Source organism: Lotus japonicus, chromosome 3 (assembly GCF_012489685.1).
Source record: "Lotus japonicus ecotype B-129 chromosome 3, LjGifu_v1.2".
Classification (NCBI taxonomy): domain Eukaryota; kingdom Viridiplantae; phylum Streptophyta; class Magnoliopsida; order Fabales; family Fabaceae; genus Lotus; species Lotus japonicus.
In genome coordinates, this window is record NC_080043.1 from 94,596,385 (window position 1) to 94,620,475 (window position 24,091).

At 34.0% G+C, this 24,091-nt stretch overlaps 3 protein-coding genes across 7 annotated transcripts; all 3 read left to right on the top strand.

Annotated features, from left to right (window-relative positions):
• Window positions 1-3,866: 3,866 nt before the first annotated feature.
• Window positions 3,867-6,002, top strand: LOC130747687 (serine carboxypeptidase-like 35). Of its 3 annotated transcripts, none has more exons than XR_009022455.1 (2): window positions 3,867-4,232; window positions 5,521-6,002. XR_009022455.1 is itself a non-coding variant. In XM_057600695.1 (2 exons), exons 1-2 carry the CDS (start codon window positions 3,950-3,952, stop codon window positions 5,928-5,930), a joined length of 366 nt encoding a protein of 121 aa, XP_057456678.1. In that variant the 5' UTR covers window positions 3,879-3,949; the 3' UTR covers window positions 5,931-5,989. The 3 variants fall into 3 exon arrangements, 1 of the variants encoding a protein (XP_057456678.1); XR_009022454.1 differs by having other exon boundaries at window positions 5,545-6,002; XM_057600695.1 differs by having other exon boundaries at window positions 3,879-4,232; window positions 5,848-5,989.
• Window positions 6,003-10,530: 4,528 nt separating this feature from the next.
• On the top strand, window positions 10,531-14,307 carry LOC130747686 (serine carboxypeptidase-like 35). The gene is made up of 8 exons (XM_057600694.1): window positions 10,531-10,974; window positions 11,651-11,755; window positions 11,945-12,133; window positions 12,270-12,358; window positions 12,630-12,911; window positions 13,013-13,149; window positions 13,538-13,630; window positions 13,911-14,307. The coding sequence occupies exons 1-8, from the start codon at window positions 10,734-10,736 to the stop codon at window positions 14,167-14,169; spliced, it is 1,395 nt and encodes a 464-aa protein (XP_057456677.1). The 5' UTR covers window positions 10,531-10,733; the 3' UTR covers window positions 14,170-14,307.
• Window positions 14,308-15,152: 845 nt separating this feature from the next.
• On the top strand, window positions 15,153-19,084 carry LOC130747688 (uncharacterized). Of its 3 annotated transcripts, none has more exons than XM_057600696.1 (5): window positions 15,153-15,371; window positions 15,558-15,619; window positions 16,365-16,459; window positions 17,593-17,867; window positions 18,091-19,084. In XM_057600696.1, exons 2-5 carry the CDS (start codon window positions 15,590-15,592, stop codon window positions 18,873-18,875), a joined length of 1,185 nt encoding a protein of 394 aa, XP_057456679.1. In that variant the 5' UTR covers window positions 15,153-15,371; window positions 15,558-15,589; the 3' UTR covers window positions 18,876-19,084. The 3 variants fall into 3 exon arrangements, with proteins under 3 accessions (XP_057456679.1, XP_057456680.1, XP_057456681.1); XM_057600697.1 differs by having other exon boundaries at window positions 17,607-17,867; XM_057600698.1 differs by lacking the exon at window positions 15,153-15,371 and having other exon boundaries at window positions 15,575-15,619; window positions 17,579-17,867.
• The last annotated feature ends 5,007 nt before the right edge of the window (window positions 19,085-24,091 follow it).

A 24,091-nucleotide genomic window follows, 5' to 3' on the forward strand; every position in this document is an offset into this window, starting at 1 on the left:
TTAAATTTATTCATCTTTAATTATAAACTTTTCATCATTTTCCTCTGTTATGATTTCTCGACACACACGATATATATTTAATAGCAAATACCTTATAGAGACAATTTTTTAATTTTTATATTATTTTTAATTATTTATCAATAAATATTATTTTTACGGTTAAGTAATTTAATTCTTAATATTGCTTACATCTAAATATACTTCTTTGTTTTGTTTTAAAATTTCTAAATTTTTGTCTCAATTTATTATTAATAATTAAAATTCTAACAATTTTTAATTAATACTTAAGTGATTATTTTTTAAGAAACTGAAAAGTTGATAATTAATAGTGCACACTTAAATTTTTTTCTGATGTATTTAATGCAAAACTCAAGTGTGCTTTATATATCTATATATATCTATCTATATACATATGTAAAGGAGACTTGAGTTTTTGCACTCCTTTACATTAAATGCATTAAATAATAAAGCATTTCTTTTTATATTAATACCTTTAATAATAAAATTAAAAATTAAATAAAATTTCTTAAGTTAATAATCTATTCAACTACCTACTAAAATCTTCTATATACTTATGCAAAGCAAATTTGAACAATAAAATTAAATACATAAATAAATAATGAATTTCTTTTGTATTAAATACACTTAATCAAAAAATTGAAAACTAAAATAAAAACTACATCCCCTTTATTATTCATTATATTAATTACTAATTGTTAAGCATTTCAATTTCTCCTATTTAAAATTTTTTAAAATTAAATATTAAAATTTAAAATTTTTTAAGTTCTCTTATTGAAAATTAAATATTTAAATTATTTAAATTATAATAATTTATTACAACTTGAGGTGAATTTTTTTAAAAATAATAATAATTTAAATTGACCACTTTTACATTAATGACAATAATATATTTTTAATAATAATTTTCTTATATTCTTTACTAATTGTTAATAATAATTATAAATTAAAATTAAAATTATTTTAATTTTCATTATTAATCATAAGTTGAGAAATTTTTTAAAAATAACAAATAAAACTTATTACTATTTCTTTATTAATAAATAATGTTAAAAAAATATTTGAAAATTAAAAAATGTCTCGATATGGTATTTACTATATGGTATTTATTATTACTATATCGAATGTATGTATTATTTGAAAAAGATTCTTTAAATATGATTTTCATCTATTATATAGATGTAAAAATAACTTGAGGAATTTAATCAAAAAAAAAAACTTGAAGAAGAATAATAGAGAAAAATAATTATAACAAAAGTTAAATAAATTTAAGTTTACTAAATAATATTCTAAAATATTAAAATTATGACTCATTATAGTTATAATTTTTAAAGTTAAAATTATTTCATTTTTGATAAAAAAAAGTATAAAAAAATGTTATTATAACTTATATTAAAACCTTATTACTTGATTTAAATTATTTCAAATTCACTTAAAGGATTTTTCAAATGATTAAATAAATAAATTATTAAATTATTTTTTAAGGATAAGTTATGATTAAAAAACAGAATAACATATGGGGATAATATTCTCTCTAACTGAGTATCAATGTTTACAACCGGATATATGATAAATCAATCTCTCTGCAATTGAAACCACAATAATAAACCCAAAACAGAGAACCCAAAACAATAGAATATGTTACAACCAAAGCTTCTAAAATTAATTCAATGCTAATTATTAAATATCAATTACTAAATTTGAGTGATATTATTTATTTACGGAAATAGATATTTTGTACGAGCAATTTAATACACCAAAACTATTATTTTGATGTCTCAACACAGTTTTTTATTATATTTACAATAAAAAATAATTTTTATATTTAGTAATTTAATTACAATATAATAATTTTTATACAATATTAAAAAAAGTAGTGTAAATAAACCCGTGCAACGCACGGGTATTATTTCTAGTATATATGTAAAGCACACTTGTGTTTTTTAAGCATTAAATATGTATATGTACAAGAGACTTTATCATTGTATTAAATACAAAGATTGAATTAAAATAATAATCTACATTAGTTTTTTTTTATAAGCATGATAATCCACATAAGTAAGTTGGCATACGAGGGAGTAAGGATTAAGAAACTGACAAAAATGAAAAGACCCCAATAATGGATAAATAAATAAATAGATGAATATGTATAATCAACATACAATGAATAATGTACTCCTAGAATGTATTTGTGTTTTCTGATGTATTCTCATTTTTCTTTTAATGAAAGGTCAATGAAATGAACTCGCAAAAAAATTATACTACATGCAAATCCATGGAGATGTAACCGACTAAAAAAATTTAAGTATCAGTTATTAGAAAATAATTAGATTATAATATGAAATCGTGTGGCATACCACAACTCTAAAAACTTAATAAAATTGCAATGTTTAAAGCCATTAACTAATTAAAAAACAAAGTTATAAGACAATAGTGAAGGAAATAGTGACTCTTCTTCTATTTAATATATTTCTTATATTTATAAAAAATTATAATTTATAAAGATCTTACAATAAAAAAATACAATTAAAAACAAATATGTGCATTTGAGTTTATATGTAAAGGAGACTTGGTCCTCGTAAGATAGCTCAAGTGGTAAGAGCTGGGAACATATGGGTTGGATAGGGGGAGGTCCAGGAATCGATTCCTGGCGAGTGCAATTTATCTTTCCGATGTACAAAAAAAAAGTGAAGGAGACTTGAGTTTTACATTAAATACATTAAACTATAAAACAATAAATATTTATTTGCATTTGACAAATATTAAATATTTATTTTAAATTATTTAAGTTTTGCATTTTACAAATATTAAAAATACCCAAAATTAAAATTATTTTAAAATTGAAAAATGCTGCTACAAGGTATTTAATATTAACTATAACATATATGTTCATTATTGAAAAAAAAAATATATTTTTTTATCTATGATATATTAATAAAATTACTCAAGGAAGCATAATAGAGAAATAATAATGGTCAAAGTTGAATAAATGCTTTCTGTGAGAGGCCTGGTCTATCCACTTAACGTGATCGTAGAGCCTCAAGGAATTAGTCTCATGGTTATCGGCGGTGAGAAAATACTCACAAACCAAATAAGTTGAAAAAAATTAAATTCATAAGATGATATTTTGGGCTTTTTTTCGTAAAAAGGTTATTTAAGTTATCACTTATTATAATTCAAAAAGTTAAAATTAATTTATTCTTCTTGGTCTTGACATGTCACACCAAATGACTTTTCCAGATAAAAAAATATAAAAAATGATATTAAAACTTATTTCAAGACATTAAACACTTACTACTTAACATTTTTTTAGTAATTTAAATATTTCAAATTAACTTAATAATTTTTCATATTATTAAATAAATAAAAAATTTAATTTTTAAAATTATTTTATGCTAATAATTAAATTTGAGTAATATTAATTATTTGAGATTAATGGATATGCACTATCAGTGTAAAGAAGTTTTACACTGACGTCCAATCACATTATGCCACATAAGACTAAGTAGTTACAAATCTTTTTAATTTTAATTAGTAAATTAATAAATTGCTGATGTGGCGGAAATCAATTGGGTGCATGTGTAAAACAAGTTTACACTGTCAGTGCATCTCCTATTTTCTCTAATTATTTATACAAAACGAACTATAATAATATTTATTGAAATGTCTTTACATAATTTTTTTTATATTTATAGTGAAAAATATTTTAATTTTAATTATTTAACTATGATAATTTTTATATAATGTTAAACAATATTTTAAGTAAGCTCGTGCATCGCACGGGTATGATATCTAGTATATATAGATATTAAACTTTATTCATGACCATGTGCTGTATAACTCTCACTCTAAGTTAATTAGAGTATCCAATAAAGAAACACTCAAGTATATATAATAACACTACACTAGCTACCGTCTACTTCACTTTCTCATGCTCCAACATCCAATGGCCACTTTCTGGACCTCACTATTCTACTGTCTCCTCCTCACCACCGTGGCAGCCGCCGCCACTGGAAGAGAATACTCCGGTGAGGAGGCACGACAGCAGGACGCTGATAGAGTGAAGAACTTGCCAGGGCAGCCGCCAGTGAAATTCAGACACTATGCTGGTTATGTGAAGCTAAGGCCACAAGAAGAGAAGGCATTGTTCTACTGGTTCTTTGAAGCTCAGGAAGCTCCTTCACAAAAGCCTCTTGTGCTTTGGCTTAATGGAGGTATGCTTTCATCACTATACACTCTCTCATATCTTAATTTTCTCCAGATTCAAAATTTTCTTCCTCCTTTCAAGATCTTTGAGTGCTAGTTAACTGTAGAGTATAGTTAAAATACTTTTAAAAGCTCAATTCAACACCAATTTTCCAATACTTTCTTATTGCTGAGTTAAAATTCATGTGAATTCCATTAAATTGAAAATGAGATTCATATTTTTAGTGGAACATAAATAAATTTCAAGCAATCAATTGAGAGTTGAAGTGAGTATTAGTGACATTTTTTATAAAGTTATCTTATAAATGAATTATAAGCACAAAGGCCCTTAATTAATTCCTATTGGTTTCTTTTTTCCGCTAAAACCTAAAGCTTATTCTAAAAAAGAGATTAATTTCTATGCATCGGCGGTGTAAAAAAACTTACACCATCATTCAATCACAACCTTCCATTTTCTATTTTAGATATTATTAAATTTAAAATTAATTGTGGGCTAACAAAATGGAGGAATGTGATTGAATAATTGTGTAAAACGTATTTACACCATCGGTGCATAGAAATTAATCTCTTCTAAAAAAAGTAAAAAACAACTCATCATGCAGGCAAAGATAACTTTCTCTCTTCACCCATTTCCTCTCTTCTCATTCCCTCCCATCTTCTCGCTTCTAGATAATTTGAAAAATGATGGATATCCATTAATTCTATCAAGGTTGACAAACTTGAAGCTTTGTAATAATTAAGGTTATCCTTTACCAATAAAGTGTGTTGCTCCATTTCTTCACCCGGGAACTTTTCTCCATTTCTAGGCCTACTTTCTCATTTTTAACATTGATTTTTTCATTATTAAGAAACTATTAGCCAACTACCAATATATACCGTCCAACAGAAGAGCTTCATTGTCCTCAATAATGGGCAAGAGGGCAAACCAAGCAATGATAATAAATTAATAATAATCCATGTGAGGAGAGTACAAATAATTGGGCTAAGCCCATATTGGTTCCAACATATGAAAATAATTTGTACTTCCATGAGCAAACTCAAAGAGTCGAAAACAAGAGAGATTGCATATTCGTGTAAAACCAATCACATGGTTCACACGTAACTGAAGTCTGAATATGACGACGGTGAGGAGTACGTCAGAAGGAAGACAATGGAGCTAGAATAACTAATCCTCAGCAAGAGTCTGATTAATGAGTTTTTTTTTACGTTCACAACTTTGTTTATTTAATGCACCTAGAGTTTTGAATACATATTAAATTTGTGCATTTTTTTCATACATAAATTTTGATTGCTAAGCCCAATGGGCCTGCAAAAAAACAGAGCATTGCAGTTTGTAAAATTGTGATAGTAGGCAATGGAATAGAAGCATATGCGAAGCTTTGAGGCACGACAGAGTAGAATGGGTGGGTCCGAGTTGGCTACGTTGATGGATTTGTGCTGTTGAATTTGGATCAATAATTCCAGTAAAAGCTGCCTAATTTCATCAAATTAGCATTACCAGGAAACGAGATAATGTAATGTTGATAGGTAGCCTACAAGGTGTTTGTAGAAATGCTGCTGTGGCATTGCCAGTAATAGTTTAGCATTACTTGTATTGATTAAGCCACTCTTTTTCTCTGCCAGAACATTTGCAGTATCTACAACTCAATGTGCATGAAAAGCATGTTCGGTGGTTGTCAATAGGAGCATCTACAACCTTTTTATAAACTTCAGCACTTTTCTAGAGGGTGTTGCTTTTTGGACTAGCATTTTTTTTCTTTATGCACCACTATAGAGTTAACTTTTAAAAACTAGGGTCCCATTTAAAAGAACATTTTAAAACTCGTTTTATAACATAAGTTAAGTATTGTCGTAAGTGTTTAGTTAAGTTATTTTCAAATTTTCGAAAAAATGTTATTTTTCAAATTTCCGTAATTTCGAAAAATAAATTTACTTGTAGAAAAATAAGCATATATCCTAGATGATGTTTTTTTTTTTGAAACTGAAAAATATTATTAAAAAGAGCTTAAGTGGCCATAGCGGCAGTTACATCAGAATCAACCGAACGGACACAATCCGGCGGAACCTCCTCAATCCAAACATAGTTGGGATACTTTGAAGAGATCTTAGCTAAGTGATCAACTACAGAGTTTCCGGATCAGTGAACAAAAGATAAACTAAAACTATTAAAGCGGGAAACCAAATCCTTACAATCTCTAAGAATTGAAATAAAATAAGAAGCACCATGCAGTGGCTTATTCCAAGCATCAAAAATTTGAAGACAATCTGTTTCCAAAGCAATCTCCATGAAGAACAAATCAGCGGCGAGTGAAAGTATCCAACGGAAGGCCAAGGCTTCAGCGATCAAAGGCGAAGGCGCATCAATGGGGAATGTCGCCGCAGCTGCCATAACTAGTCCCTGATCATTGCAAGCCACACAACCAAACCCAGCCTCTCGATCTTCCTTCCATGAACCGTCAAAGTTCAGCTTAATGATGTCCTGCTGTGGTCGGTGCCATGTTGCCGGAAGGATCCTCTCTCGAATTGAAGCTGTTGTGCGCGGTGGTGCCGCCATCAACTGTAATCGAGTCACCAAATCATCAACTCGCGGCTCCACCCCTTGGAAGACACACATGTTCCTTGCTTCCCAAATCACCCACAAAACTGAGACACACAAAGCTTCCAAGCTGCTGTCATGAAGCTCAAAAACCTGCTGCAACAAACTCATTACCGTGCTATCGGGCTGCACTCGCAAGCCACTCACCATCGCGAACCACCATCATGATGTAACCGGGCACGCTAGAAGCACGTGGTCGATCGTTTCAGGAATGTCATGGCAAAAAGGACAGCTAGCGTCCACATCAACTCCACGAACTTGCAACAATTTCCTCATTGGAATAATGCCTCTCACTGCCCTCCAAGCAACCTCCTTGCAACGGGGTAGAGCTTGGACATGCCAGAGAGATTTTCAGAACTTAACAGGAGCAATATGGGCAGTGGAAGAAGACGCTGTGCGAGAGATCTTCCACTGTATGAGGCTAGTACAACTCATCACGTTTAGCTATCAACGCAAGGGGAATTTGGAGAATCAATTTTGCTATTGGAGGCCAAAAAATCATCTCCACCAAGTCCTTATCCCACACTTGTGCGGCTGTGCACCAGGAATAAACAACTGCGAGACCAAGTTTAAGTTTGCACTTTGGGCAAGGTCCTCCCTAAAAATAAGCGGCTTATCATCCAGAAGCCACCTTTCCTTATTTTTTTAATCAACACTAAGCAATTTCATTCAACCAACGAAAGTGGCTAAAGGACCAGATGTTAAAATGCGAGTCAATAACAAAAGTTTTAATTTCACTTTTGATCCCTCAACTATTGCCTTCCTGCGAAAATCGTCCTCAAACTTCAAAATTAGCAAAAAATGTCCTCCAACTATACATGTTGTTGCACTTTTGGTCTGCCGTTTACCTTCCGTGAGAAAACTAACGTGAGAAGTTGATGTGGCCCCCTCACTTGTGTCTCACGTGACTTTCTTCAGAGAGCTTGATGACTTGACAAGTCACATGCTTCTCACGTGACTTTAAAAGGGTTCCATGGTGAAGAAGACGATGGAGGAGGGAGATGACCGTTGGAGCCTTTCAGAGTTACGTGAGAAGCATGTGACCAGTGTTATCAGACTCGGACCGGTGATCGACTCGGTCGAGGCACTGGGTCAATGAGTCAATGGTTCAACCACTGGGTCATTGGTTTGATTGCTTGACTCGGTTTATATTAAAAAATTATAATAATTTAAAATATAACCTTAGTATATCATATATATAAAATAATATGCATTCTTCTAAACAAGAAGTAAGGTGGTGTAGTGGAAATTTGGATTAGCTTTCCTCCTTGAGGTCCTGTGTTCAAGTCCTAGCCATGACAATTTTTTTAAATAACTCTCAATTGAATATCATTTGACCAAATAATTAACATTAAATGTAAATTAATTACAGTTTGACCATTAAAAACAGTTTCGACAAAAAAAAAAAAAATCAGAAAAAAAAAAAAAAAGACTGACCGGTCCAAAAAAAAACCGGCCGAGTCGCCGGTTTATTACCTGAACCGGCCGGTCCAAACCGGTTCATACCGGTTCAATTACATGCCCGATCCATTTAATGGCTCGGACCGGTCAAGGGTCCGGTTCCCGGTTCAACCGGCCGGTCCGGTCCGAGTTTTATAACTATGCATGTGACTTGTCCAGCATCAAACTCTCTGAAGAAAGTCACGTGAAACGCGCGTTAGGGAGCCATATCAGCTTCTCACGTTAATTTTCTCACGGAGGGCAAACGACAGAGTAAAAGTGCAACAACAGGTATAGTTGGATGACTTTTTTTTGCTAATTTTAAAATTTGGGTACAATTTTTGTAAGAATGCAATAATTGGGAAGCAAAAATGCAATTAACCCTAATAAAAAAGCATATGAACTGAACTAAAACCCTTTCCAAAAATTGTTTTGTTGCCGTTAATTTGTTTTGGGGTCAATTTGATAGGATTGCATTGCTAGCCAATGAAATTATGTCACATTAGAAAATAAATATTTGTCCAAAAATAAAATACATGTTTGACAAAAAAAAAAGGGATAAGGTTATAATCCTATATGATAAATTTTAATTGATATAAATAACACAATACTGTATCACACCCACAAACAACTCGTATGCGAAAGAATTGGAATTCTAATAATTGAGCCAGAAATATATAGTTTCATTATATTGCTCTTTTATGAATATTAGTTTAATCCTTTCAAAAAAAAATATTAGTTTAATAATTCCAGTATTTTATTATGTTTTATGATCTAGAATATTTTATTTTCTAAGATGGTGCCACATGTAAAGTCACATTTCATTCCTTAAGTGAATAGTTAGTATAAGTAGTATTACTTTCATTATGAAATGTTAATAAGAAAATTGATTAAAGTCTCTCTTTTCTAATTTTTTAGTTTAGATTTTAGAATTCTTAGTGTTCTTCCTTAATAGGAATCAGCTTCTTATCAAATTAGCTTTGGTACCTAACTGGAGGCCACATGTTTCTTTAAAGTTAGATAAAATTAAGTTTAATATTCCCTCATTTCTTAATTATAAGATAATAAGGCAATTAAGGTGCTTTAAAAAGTTTATACAATTTTCTACATTTATTTTTTAATGAATGTATTAGGAAGCACTGAATAAATTAATTACTAAATAATCAAAATTTTGAAATTACAAAAGTTTGATAAATGCAAGCGTATATATGATTTTTTTTTTTTAATTCAATAGAAGGTCTTATATAAAAAGACACCAAATATGTCTCCCAGGGACCTGAATCATCTCAACTGTAAACTCTCTTGAACTTAGTTAATTTTTTATATATTAAATAGACGTGATCATTTGAATATTTATAAATAATTAAATAAAAAAAATGCTTTATTTAATATTGTCAATCTACTTGAAAAACTTTTCCGATATACCGATAAAAAAACCACTTGAAAAACCATAATCTATCTCCGATGGGTCTTATAGCTAGAAATCAATATCATATGCAACTGCTTCAGGGTCAAGCCTTTGTAAAAGCCCTATGTGATTTTTTTAATTAAATAGTTATATATTACGGTTTTTTTTATAAGCCAAATAATTACATATTAGGGCATGTATATATGTTAATGTCACTGCGAATATGAGTTAACACACAAAATTAATGGAATTCTTCTAATAAATTAAGATGAATATGTTTTCACATTATTTCGAATTTCAATTTGTAAAAGCCCTATATAATTTGTTTATATATTACGGTTTTTTTATAAGCCAAATAATTATAATTATATATTACGGTATGCATAGATGTTAATCTCAGTGCTAACATGAGTTAACACACACAAAATTAATAGAATTCTTCTAATAACTTGAGATGAATGTGTTTTCACATTATCTCAAATCTCAATTAGTATCTAATTCTTAGTTTCAGGGTTTGAAGATGTGTAGGGTTTGCATTTGGACGCAGGAAGAGAAACGGGAAAACATGCTTTCAGAAGGAGGAGAGTAGTACCCTGCAACAAACTGCATCTCCTCATTTGACTTTTTAGAGAAACAGAACTGGAATAGATAGAAAACAAAATTAACGTTTAAAATACAACACACAGATAGAAGAGTCAAACTAAATTAAATCCAATCCAACAGAGAAATGGAAGCGTGTTGGGAGCAACAAAGATTTTTTAAACATTTTCTTTTCTGTGTTCTGTCACTTTCATCATGTATCAACTATATTTGAAATTTGAAATGATTCAATCTAAAGCATGAAAATGGAAGCGGCAACATAAAAGTTTTTATTTCTTAAATAAGCAAAATAAGGAGAAGACGACACGTGTCTAGTAAGGTATTCTTTATATATTTGATTGATTTAAAACCCTAAATACAACACCATCTTTCCCAGCGCTTTCTTCTTCTTCTTCTTCTTCCAGACAACACCATCTCTGTACAAATCATCTCCCCTGGAGTCTGGGCACGGGCACAAGCTCGCCGATGGCCACTTTCTGGACCTCACTTTTCTACTGTCTCCTCCTCACCACCGTGGCAGCCGAGGAGGCACGGCAGCAGGAGGCTGATAGAGTGAAGAACTTGCCAGGGCAGCCACCAGTGAAATTCAGACACTATGCTGGTTATGTGAAGCTAAGGCCACAAGAAGAGAAGGCATTGTTCTACTGGTTCTTTGAAGCTCAAGAAGCTCCTTCACAAAAGCCTCTTGTGCTTTGGCTGCACGGAGGTATATATGCTACACTCTCTCATATCTTAAATAATTTAAAAGTAGCTAGCTAGAGTGACATTAAATTATTGCTATCATTTATCAATTTTACTATAGGCCTTGGTTTTGGTTTGGCATCTGGAGTGTGGCATGTCATGTGTTGTCCAAAAAATCACCAATATAATGCGACCAAATCATAAGATCTTTCTTTCTCTAACTTTAATTTCATTTACAGACACCCGTGGCCCAGTGTTAGGTCTTAGGAGTTAGGACTAAAGACCAACTTACTGTGAGATGATGTGTTCACGAGTGTCATTTAGTAGCATAATTAATCTTAAAGACTAATTATGGGATGAAGGTGCTTCTCTTATGAAAAATATAAAATCCAACAATCACTAATGTGTAATTTGGAAGAGCATCTGATTTTAAATACTTATGCAATTATTTAAAAATTTATGGTTTACCTATAAGCCGTTTTCATCTCATATTCATAAGTTGTTAATATTAACTTATAATTGAAGAATTCATGTTTACCCATAAACTATTTTAAACTTATTTTAAATTAGCTTATGAATAATGTAAACGGTTAATTAAATTGAAACGCAAACGCACTATAAGTACAATTTTTAAGTTTTCATCATTATCCCATGTTTCTTCACTAGGACCCTTTTTTGTTGTTGGAATATTGATTGAGTAGGACCTGGTTGTTCATCCATTGCCTTTGGAGCTGCAAGTGAGCTTGGTCCATTTCTTGTGAAAGACAAACATGGCCTCAAACTTAACATGTTCTCTTGGAACAGAGGTAAATACTGCTTTCATTATTTTATTGAGTTTAATAGCAATTAGCAAGTGGAAATATATTCTATGTAGATGTTTAATTAGATTTACTACCTTGTACTAAAATTTTGCTTGTTTAAAGATATTTAATTGGATAGAACTAATTAATTTGAGTACTGCGATTAATATTTGTGTGACATTTATATTTTCCCAGTTGCCAATATCATATTCTTGGAGTCACCAGTTGGTGTTGGCTTTTCTTACACCAACAATTCCAAAGATTTACAGGAACTTGGAGATAGAGTTTCTGCCAGTGACAACTATGCTTTCTTGATTGGTTGGTTCAAAAGGTTCCCAAGCTTCAGATCCCATGAATTTTATATTGCAGGAGAGAGCTATGCAGGTATCATCATATAATTTTGATCTCTAGACTCTAAAATGAATTTCCACATCATACATACTCTTCCCCTGTTATAATTAATGTTTAGTCCAATATTTTAAGACACAATTTTTGTCTCTTTTGAAATGATTTAATACAGGGCATTATGTTCCACAACTTGCTGACCTCATCTATGAAGGAAACAAAGCAACACAACAGGGCTCTTTTATAAACTTGAAGGGATTTATGGTAATGATCACTATCATCCAATTATGTAAAAGATGATCCAAGAAAACATTAAAAAATATCCAACTATTTGCATTACTTTTAAAAAATTTCCCAATTTTTAGACACTAAGAGAGTATTAATACCTCACATACACAATATTTTTCTCGCATGTTTGTTATTTTTTATACATCACATCAAATTTCACATTTATCACTTTTTTTCTATTATCTTACTCTCTTCTTATCACATGATAGCAATTAACAAATGATTTTTGTTTTTGGTAACAAATCAGATTGGAAATGCTGTGATCAATGGTCTTACAGATGTGTATGGCATGATTGATTATGCTTGGAGCCATGCCATCATCTCAGACAAAGTATATCATGGGATAGAAAGAAATTGTGACTTTAAAAAAGAAAACCTAACAAAGGCTTGTGACTTGTATATGAGAGGGTTTTTTGGAGCTTACAAAGCCATTGACATATTTAGCATTTACTCACCAATTTGCCTCGATGACTCTAAAGGAAGAGTTTCAACCAAACTTGTTGTTGCTCCTCATCTTCTCACCCAACATGTAACTGATCTTCTCACACATTTACAATTCAATTGTTAAATTGAATAAATTTTTTGATATTCTACTTAAAATTAATGCTTCTGTTTTTTGTTGAACTTCAGGATCTGTGGCATACGCTACCATCAGGATATGATCCCTGTGCAGGAGATTATGTAAGCAAATATTTCAATAATCAGGAGGTTCAGAAGGCACTACATGCCAATATCACCAAATTGTCATACCCATATACTCTTTGCAGGTAATTAAGCATGCTATTCATCATTAATTAGTGTTAGAGTTTAGGTTAGGCCTAATTCTCATCTAAAAATTAGCTTGCGGGTAAGGGTTGCTCTACTACAAATGTATGTTTGATGTAATTTTCCATACATTATAAGCTTTAGGATTAAAACTAAATGTACCTTAACACTCGTTTTGAAATAAAAAGGTAACATAACTCTTTTTATGAATTTGGATGAAAATCAGTTCAAGCACATCCAACTGGCATATCTGGCTTTGCAAAAGTTTTTTTTCAATTGATAAAAAGTTATTAGCATAAGAAAAAACACAATCACCTTTTATCTACAAACACACACTAAATGGTTGTGAGATAGAACTTATGCTTTAACAAGTTCTTATGTTTTATGAAGCTCTGTAATTCAAAATTGGACTGACTCACCAGACACGGTTCTACCAGTCATTCAGAAGCTCCTAAATGCAGGTCTACGCATTTGGATCTACAGGTACTCCAAAATATATAACTTGTACAATTTAGATAACTTGTTGCATTTCAACTTCTACCAATGTTTTGCATGTTACTATATTTGAGTTAGAAATTTAGAAGGACTTCAATCACATTTTCCTGTCTCACTAATCAAAATTTAGCACATAAGTTAAAAAGACATGCTTTATATTGATATGACACATTTTTATTAGTGAGACACACAAATAAAACACAATTTGGGGTTTCAGGATTTCTATCCGAGAAGATTTTGATCTCATTTATATGTCTGATACATGCAGTGGGGACACAGATGGTAGAGTTCCAGTGACATCAACAAGGTACAGCATAAACAAGATGGGTTTGAAAGTCAAGAAAGAGTGGAGAGCTTGGTTTCACGAGCATCAAGTGGCAGGGTGGGTGGAAGTTTATGAGGGTGGTCTCACATTTGCAACCATTAGAGGTGCTGGCCACCAAGTTCCAGTGCTTGCACCACAACAATCCCTTTCTCTCTTCACCCATTTCCTCTCTTCTCATTCCCTCCCATCTTCTCGCTTCTAGATAATTTGAAAAAATGATGGATATCCATTAATTCTATTAAGGTTGACAAACATGAAGCTTTGTAATAACTAGGATTAAGACCCCTGCCTTAATATGTTATCATCTGATTTTACTAATGATTGAATTTTATATAAGCAACTGACGTTGAATGGTTAAAATTACAGCATTGCACAGATGTTTAATCTCTATTATCATTTCCTTAACATGATTAACTAAATTCAATTTAACAATACAGGCATTAAACATACAAAATACTTTTTCAAATATAATCCATCATACTACATAATTATAAATAAACTAATTTATAAAAGATTAAGATTATATGTGCAATTTGGTTGTGAATGGTATTTAATGTTGGTAAAACCTAATGGAGCTTTGATGCTAATTATCGTCACATTTATAATAATTCGAAAAAAATCCTCAGCCCTAAATTATATAAAAATTGGGTGAATATATTGAAGCATTTGAGAATTAAACTGAAAAAATAGTAACAACTTAGATTTAAAGAACTTCTTAACACATGTTTTTTGGTACATCACTTAGCTATGGTGACTCTGACATGAACACGAGGTGCAGGATAACAGGCCCAGGAACCCGGACAACTACCCCTTATGTGTCGATCGCTAGTGCATCTAGGGCCCCGACGCCCAACAGAGTTGGAGAGGCCTGACCTGATCTAGAAATGCTATAAAATCTTTAATAATACACACAAATATAAATAATATGGTTCATAATTATTACTAATACAAATAACAAAATATAGTGAGATGCACGAGTCATTTTTAGTTTTTGAATTTGAATTTCAGAAAAATATATAGCAAAATAAACATTGATTTTTACGACTATAATTATATTATAAAATTTGAGTTTACTATCACATGAATTAAGTTTTCATTATATATTTAAAATAATCAACACAACTAACAAATCTTTCAAGGGAATAAAATGATTTTTCTTTTCTTGACGACAAAAAAGAAAGACTTTGTATTTTTTATTTGAGAAGATTGCAGAGCATTTCATTGTTTTTACAGAAAAAAAAAAGCATTGCATTGTTGACAAAAAAACAGAGCAAGCATATGCGAAGCTTGTTGAGAAGAACGACGACGACGACGCTGACACCAGGAAGGGTGGGTGGGTCCGAGTTGGATCAACAATTCCAGTAAAAGCAATCAAATTAGCATTACCAGGAACAGTGGAACGAGGTAATGTAATGTTGTTAGGTTGCCTACAAGGTGTTTGTAGAAATGCTTCATTGATTTGTAGCATTTAGCTCTTCCTTGATTTGTATATATACCCAGTTTAATTTTCTGCCCAAGTCACAAACTTTCTAACTCAACTTGCCACTTTGTGACTGTTGTATTGATTAAGCCACTCTTTTTCTCTGGCAGCACATTTGCATGAAAAGGGCAACTAGTCACCAATGGCTTTTTTATTTCAGAAATTTCAAGAGGTATCTCCTTATCTTATCTTATGGTATATAAAAAGGGCAACTTGTTGCTCTAGAACTCCTGCTATGTCGGGGTGTAGGTAGGGGTTGGAGCCCTTAGTGTGTGTTTGGATTTCCGTTGGACTCAATGTGGATCCACGTTGAAGCCAACGTGTCAAAATCTCGTTAGCGTTGGCTCTAGGGCCAAACCAATCATGCACACTTAATCCCTTGTATATGAAAAAGAAGTTCTTTTTTCTGTGAATATAGTCAATATACTCATATATGTGGGTGTATTTGTGAACCCATCAAGTTCATTGGAGAAGTATCAGAAATTACTTTCAACATCAATCCTATATTTTCTTGCATTGGCTTTTCATGCTTTGGAACTTGTGACATTCAAAGAGAAAGTACTTTCAATTTTTATCCAAACATGAAATTGTTATTATCCATATTTATAGGAATGTGTCAATCCTACTTGTGATAAATGAGATGTGGTCTCTTCTCTAGAATGAGTGACTAAAGATCACTCAGAGGGCAATACATTTTGTTCAGGCAGTACAGCAGAATCTATTGTGCTAGATGACTTTCTGTGCGCTTCTATCGTGGAATTTTGATAGCTTATTCTTGTGTAGTCTATAGTGATAGTTCTTAAAGATGTTGAGTTTTACCAATTCTCTATAGTTTTATGCTATGCTAAAATATAGTTTTTACTGCTTTGCATCCTGTGAAATTTTTCACGACAATCTTGGTCTGAACTTTGTTTCAGGCTGTGAAAACCCTTGCAAAAAGTCCAACTTTTGCTAGGGATCCGAAACATCTACAATTTGATGCTGATATCAATCGTTTGTTCTTTTATACAAGGTAAGTGTTTTTCTGTTATCAATGTTTGATAATTAACTGTAAGGGTGGATTAATTATGAATTGTCGGTTTTTTTTGTGAATCATGAAATGTTGTTAAGTTTGCTCTTTTTCTTTTTTTCACACTTAATATCTTTCTAACTTCTGCCATATTAGTGGATAATTTGCTGTCTGTGCTTTGTTTATCATATTACCCAATATTTTGGTAAAAAAACTCAATTTCCTTCTCTTATCCCACTGGGGTTAGTTTTGAGTTTTGTTGATATTTTGGGAATTAGATGGAAAAGGAAGAGAGAGATAGAATGGTACGATGCAAAAGACTGACTTTATATTGCATATTTGGGAATCAGATGGAAAAGGGAATGATAGAGATAGAATTGTTCAATACAAAAACCAGACTTTATATTGCATATTAATAACAAACAGAGGTGCTCTAGCCAGTCCAATGGGTCTGTTAACATTCAGTTCGGCTAGTAGCTTATTGGATTAAAAATGGTTCAGGAGGGTCAAATAGAGTTGGAGTGAGTGGAAATATCTTCAGCTGTGGTCTTCTACATATATGCTTTACAGCGGCATTTGGATATGATTATATTTGTTTTTCCAAAAGGACATCATCTGGATAGGCAATATAGAAGGCCACCACTTTGACATTAACAGCCAGATCTCTAAACTGAGCTACCAAGACAAGCTGTATCGTTTTAGTTAGCCAATTAGGTATAGCTTAAATGGTCTTCTTCAGAATTTCAAAACTTCATAGTTCTATTGCCCTATATTTAAAGAATGATGAGTCTTACTTATGAGATAGAAAATCAACAAGATTTATTGCCCAGTAATATGTTTTTTATATGAAGGTAGTGTTATGAGCTTAGACTACAATTGGTCCAACTGTTCCTTGGGGGACTCTGCCTTGATAGCATTAGGTTGGCCTTTTATAGACCTACTGGATATCCCTGCAAATAATGATTGACTCTTTCATATCTTCAATTTTAAGTTTTCTTTGATAAATTGTTGTCTAAAGATGCTATTGCGGGTTCATATAACTTAAATGCCTAATATTTCAATTTTGCTGTGTATGTGATTCTTTTCCCTTTTAACATCTCGACATATTTTGCTCATGCAAAGACTTAAATATCCAGCTACAATCGGTTAGGGAAGGACGCTGATGAAGCAGATGCAGAAGAGATTATTGAAATGGGCAGTAAAGCCTCAGTTGCTGATCAAAAGATGCAAGTGGAAGAAAATGTTCATTCTCAAATAAAAGCATTTTGCACGTTCATGGATGAAAAAATTCGTCCAAATGAAAAGATTGTGACTGACTCCTTTGAGTTATCTCAACAAGCAAACAATTTGCCTCACCATAGTGGACCTAGTTCAGCTAAGGGTCGGTGTGACCCACCAACTAACAATCCTGGTGAGTTAATTTTTGTTTTAATTTCCCCCTTTTGACTTGTCATTTGGCTATATAAAATAATTTCCTTTTCCTTTGGATCCAGTTCCAATGTGGTAATGTGGTATATAAAATTAATCTGTTCTGTAGCAATGAGTGTACCTTTATTTGTTTATTCATATCTTTCATGTTACTGTGAAACTTTCTAACCTTCAACTCTTTATTTATTGATGTGTTTGTTGCACAGCTGTCTCTAAACGAAGGCCATTAAGCCAAGCTGAAGTTTCTCAGAAATTAAAGGATCAAATTGGCTACAGTCTTGATGTAAAACCTTCTCAAATATCTCACAAGGATGCTGGGCAAGGTCTATTTTTAGATGGGGTAGCAGATGTGGGTGCTGTGCTAGCCTTTTATCCTGGCGTAGTCTACTTTCCATCTTATTATCATTGTATTCCTGGATATCTTGATGAGAAGAACGCCTATTTGATTACAAGATATGATGGAACTGTCATCGACGCCCAACCTTGGTGTCGTAGAGGTGATCGGCAAGAACTGTGGAATGGTAGAGATATGTTAGAAAACAAGGCTGAAATGGAAGGAGCTGAGAAAGGTGCAGACAGCCTAAGTAAGCCTTTGGAAGGATCCCAAGTAGATAGTAGTGATGATGTACTTGAGTGTAGAAACCCATTATCCTTGGCACACTTCGCTAATCACCCTGCAAAAGGGATGCTTCCAAATGTCATGGTTTGCCCTTATGACTTTCCATTGACTGAAAACAACATGAGAGTTTACATTCCTAATATCTTATATGGAAATGCAGAGGTCAATGTGAAGAGTTTTAGCAGGTTTTGGTTCAAAAATGGGGTTTCAAGAAATAGTGAATCAAAAGTTCCTACTCTAAATACTGTTGTTTTGGTAGCAACTAGGGCTCTTCAAGATGAGGAACTGCTTCTGAACTACAGGCTGAGCAACTCTAAGCGGCGGCCAGAATGGTATGCTCCACTGGATGAAGAAGAGGACATGAGCAGTTGAAACTAGCCAATATCTATTGGAGCCATAAGTCTCTGTAGATATTCAGAGCACACCCTTTATCACGATGGTGGCTTAATGAAGTAATTTTTCCTCAAGAAGCTGTAGTAGTCACAATTTTTTGGATGTTATCTCTAAGTAATAAGAATGAGGTCATTTTGTAACGGATGAAGTATGTGATGACGAAATTTCTATGAGATTTATTTTGGACATTTTGCACTTATCCATCACATTATAACAAGTTAAACTACAACGACTTGATAAGTTACAACTACATCCTTGATTCTAAGGAACTAAATCAAAGTTTTTGTTAGCTTAGGTCTTACAAGTTACAAGGGCTGCAAAAAGTTTTTCTGTCTAACACAAGTATTCTTCTATTTGAGTTGGAAATATTCACATTCTAGTTGTACTAACTTTTTGAATTTTTTTCATACAAAAGAGTCAAAAAATCAAATATATATCACTTGAACCAACCACTCATTTGTTAAAGGCCACACAATTGAATTTTTCTTTCATGTCTCATGCTTAGAATATATATATATATATATATATATATATATATATATATATATATATATATATATATATATATATATATATATATATATATATATTCCTTCGTATTAATCAAGGCTATTTGAGGCGAATTCAAATATTTAAGCCCCTTTTAATTCATGGTTACCCTTCCCCCTTACCTTATCTTAGCAGCACACATATGTCTTTCATATCTTTTTGAGTTTATCTCTTAACTAAAACATTTTTCTCTAAAAAACTGCAAGTACACGTGTTGTATAGAACATGCATGTACCTATTTTGCCTTAAATCCCCTGTCTCTTTGTGCTTAGGTTTCAGGAAAGCTTTCTACTTTAGTTTTCCTTGCAAATCTTCAGAGGTTTTGTCCTGCTTGCTTATAAATAGCTCACTTAATTTATCTGTGTATCTTAAGGCAGCAAGTAAGGTGATTAGAGAATCATTTAAACCACTATCAAACAAGTACTAATTTCGTCACTTCTTCAAAATTCAGCCAGCTGTCTCTTGAAAACGTGGATCCCAAAAATGGAATGTTAATTTGTGTTCCCATGATGCCAATGACGCCTCTCCCAAAACTCTCCCCCTATAGCCCCACATTTTCCTCTGTAAAACCTCCTTCCACCACAGTCCTCACTTCTCACTCTTGTCAGGAGGATCATATCATCATGTGAAAACTCTCTCATGTTCCATAATGTTAATATTTTGTATATATCCGTGTGTTGCCGCAGGTGCCACCAAGACGAAACACATATATGCCGTTTGGAAATGGAGTCCACTCTTGTCCAGGCAGGGAGCTGGCTAAGCTTGAGGTGCATGTCCTCCTCCACCACCTCACCGTTTCTTGCAGGTACATTCACGATTCATGTCTTTCTCCTTATTATGAAGGTTTGATTATGATGATAAATAATGAAGATTTGTGTGATTAGTTGTCCTTAAGTTCATTAATTGATACATTAAGTTTAAGAATGAATTAATTGAAACTTCACTAGTATTTAGCACCATCTGATTGACAAGATGAATTTTGTCCATGAATTTGATGGACTAAAGTAATTATATTTTGTATCAATAACAGTTATATGTTTATGTCCATGAATTTTGTCCATGAATTTGATAGATGATAAGATGAGAGAGATAGAAATAAAAAAAGTGGAAATGAAGTGTTTAAAAAATAAGGTGTGTATATATCATTACTGGAGCTGAAAGATGCCATGAAAAGGATCTATATCTGGTATGTTGTGTTTGCTTCCGTCTGATCAATTCCATGTTGTCATTGAGGCCTTGTGGGAACCCCTCTCCAAGTTACTCATTTCTTCAATGATGACTGGGTAAGTTCGATTGAAAAATTTGTATATTATCTCTATTGAGGCTTGCTATTATGGTTGTAAATGTAGGAGTGTTATTTACTTGAAAATCTGATATGAATTATGCTCCCAAACCTTGACATGTGTGAAAGAGATCTAGAGAAGCCAAAGGCAGAAAGTACTAAAATGGACTTAGAAGGATTGCTGCATGACAGTGAAAATGTACTCGACTTTGGTCAAAAAAATTATTAAAGATTTCTTAAATTATAATAAGATCAATATACCCCTTTCATAATAATTTTAAAATAATAGAAAATAATGACAATGTTAATACACAATAATAAATGTAAATATTTAATACTCCATCTGTTCCTAATTATAAGATTTCTTAAAAAATATTTGTTGTACCTTAATATAAGACCCCCTACTAATTTGAAGAAAAAATTATTATTTTTTTCCATATTTACCCATGACATTTATTAAGAGAGAGGGAGAGAGAGTAAATATTAAAGAGATAGTGGGAAACAATTAATTCAATGCTTAATGACTCTTTTGATCCCTCACTTATCACGGTTTTGCACTTTTGGTTCCTTCAGAAGAAATTTTTTTTAGCAAAATTAGTCCCTCACATTTATACACTTTTGCCGTTTTAGTCCCAAATAGATAGGGATCATTTTTAATTTGCAAAGGATTAAGCAATGTAGAGGATCAAAAGTGCTAATTTTTTTATTTTGGACAGAAAAGTGCAAAATCATGACAAGTGAGAGACCAAATGAGCTATTAAGCCTTAATGCAATGATGAAATAGATAAGGGTAAATATGAAATATTGTATAACTTTTATTAAAACCAGTGCATTAATTTTTTCATGTTTTAATAATTCAGTGGGATGAGCGATTCCGGTAAGCCGCCGGAAGATGGGCTGCCAGAGGTGGCCACTGTGACCATGCTGGACAGAAAAGTGATCTCCTACAAAGATATCTGCTTAGGTGTCAATGGTGGGGAGGAGTCAGAGGAAGATGAGGTGCCATTCGAGGGGTTCCAATCTGAATCGGAGACGAGCGATACGGATGTCGACGAGAGACCTCAGACGAACCCCCTCTGCCCAGTGATCAAATTATCAAAGGAAAAGCGCCGAGAGCTACGCAAACCATGGCAAAGCTCCATTATCGTTAAGCTCTTGGGGAAGCGCATAGGCCTCAATTTGCTCAAGGACCGCCTAAATAAGCTATGGAACCCATCGGGGGAGATGGAGGTCATCGACCTAGACTTTGAGTTCTTCGTCGTGAGGTTTGCTAATCGGAATGACTATGCGCACGTTTTCACAGGGGGACCCTGGGTGATCATGGGGCATTACCTGGTTATTCAGCAGTGGCGGCCTATGTTCATTCCGTCGAAAGGTGAACTCACACGGGTTGCGGTCTGGTTCAGGATCCCAGGCTTCCCGGTGGAATGCTATGATCAGGATGTCCTTCACGAGATTGGAAAAAATGTGGGCCGTTTTGTGAAGGTGGACGATTATACGTGGAAGACTATGGCGGGAAAAGGCCAACCTGGTCCTCTGACGGAACGAGCCAAGTTTGCTAGGATCTGTGTTGAGATTGATCTTCGTAAGACCTTGGTTTCCAAATTTGTCTTCGAGGGAGAGGAGTTCAAGATTGAATATGAAGGTCTGAATTTAATCTGCTTTGACTGTGGCAAATTTGGCCATCGGAAGGAGGGATGTCCTCTGAAAGTTGCAGACATGGAAGGGTCAAAACCACCCAGTGAACCAGGGAAGAAGACAACTGTTGACAAAGGCGAGGATGACTTTGGGCCTTGGATGATCGCAAAAAGGTTTTCTCGAAGTGCTCCCAAGAAGGCTCCGGTCACTAGTAGAGGCTCCGCACCCACCGGAAAACGGTCCAGCTCCGGTGCTCCGCCGGGAGGTTCGAGGTTTTCCGCTTTGGAAACAATGGACGTTGACGTAATCAATGGAGCAAATCACGAGAAACCAGCTGGAACGAGCAACGCAGTAACAGACCCAGTTTCCGCGCCCGTGACAGTGGGTGAGAATATTCTCCCAAATCATCAGGTCATTGCTAATAATGAGGTGGGCCCCAAGAAGTCCCCTATACCCAATCCGATCGCAGAAGCAGATTCCCACGGAATTGGAAGTGACGTTAGTGCACGTGCAGGAGGAAATACCAATTTCGTAATCCCAAATCAAACAAAATCCCTCCCGGGTCAACCTAGTATTCAGCTTGACGCTAATAATTCAGGAGTGGGCCAGGCAATCAATAGCCAGGGTTCTAATTCCCCAATCACTGCTGGGAATCACAGAAACCCTAATCCTCTCTCCCCGTCACCAAATACGCGCCCCCATGTGGGTAAGGTGGGTCCTACTTCTTTGAAGAAGGTAAAATCCCAAGCCCGCAAACCCTTGGGCTCGTTTGAAGGAAGCTCGTCTCATAGTATGGATGCTCCTAAACAGCAGGAACTTGGTAATAGTCCTTCTAGGGATGCCCCTTCGAAGGCTGAGGCTACTGACCAGTCGTTTGGTTTTGCAAGGGACCGGGATCGGAGTCTCTCTCCCAGGGCCCGTAGAAGTTCTTGACGTCCTCACCCCCCCCCCCCTCTATCAGTTTATTATGTTATACAACATACTAAGTTGGAATGTCCGGGGTGCTGCTGCGAAAGGTGTTCCCTTTCTCTTGAAGGATCTTGTATCCAGGCATAATGTCTTTTGCCTAGCTTTGTTTGAGACACGTGTTAATGCCAAGAAAATTCCAGGAATCTTGAAAGCTACAGGTTTTGATGATTTTTTCGTGGTGGAGGCGGAAGGCTTCTCAGGAGGAATTTGGATTCTGTGGCAAAAACAATGGGGTAGTATTGAAATTCTCTCCTCCCATCGCCAATTCGTTCACACACGTATTACTCCTAGAGGAAATGCCCCTTGCATGCTAGTGACATTTGTGTATGGGAGTCCGAATGTGTCGACTAGGGACTCTCTGTGGCGTGAGCTGCGTCGCCTTGCTTCTAATGTGTCTCTTCCCTGGGCTGTGGTAGGAGACTTTAACACCTATCTTCATGCCTCTGACAAGGTTGGTGGGGGCCCTCCTAACATGGTGTCCATGCACAAATTCCGTGATTGTATCGATGATTGCTCTCTTTTTGATCTTGGGTTCAAGGGTCCTCCCTTTACTTGGGAAGGCAGAGGTGTGAAAGAGCGGATAGATTGGGCATTGGGGAATGATCCCTGGGTGGTATCTTTCCCTGAGGCGTCTATTGTTCACCTCCCCAAGCTCAAATCAGACCATAAGCCTGTCTTGATTAAGTTTCGTGATGACCCTTGTGATGCCTCTCAACGGCCTTTCCGCTTTTTGGCATCATGGATTACCCATATGGAT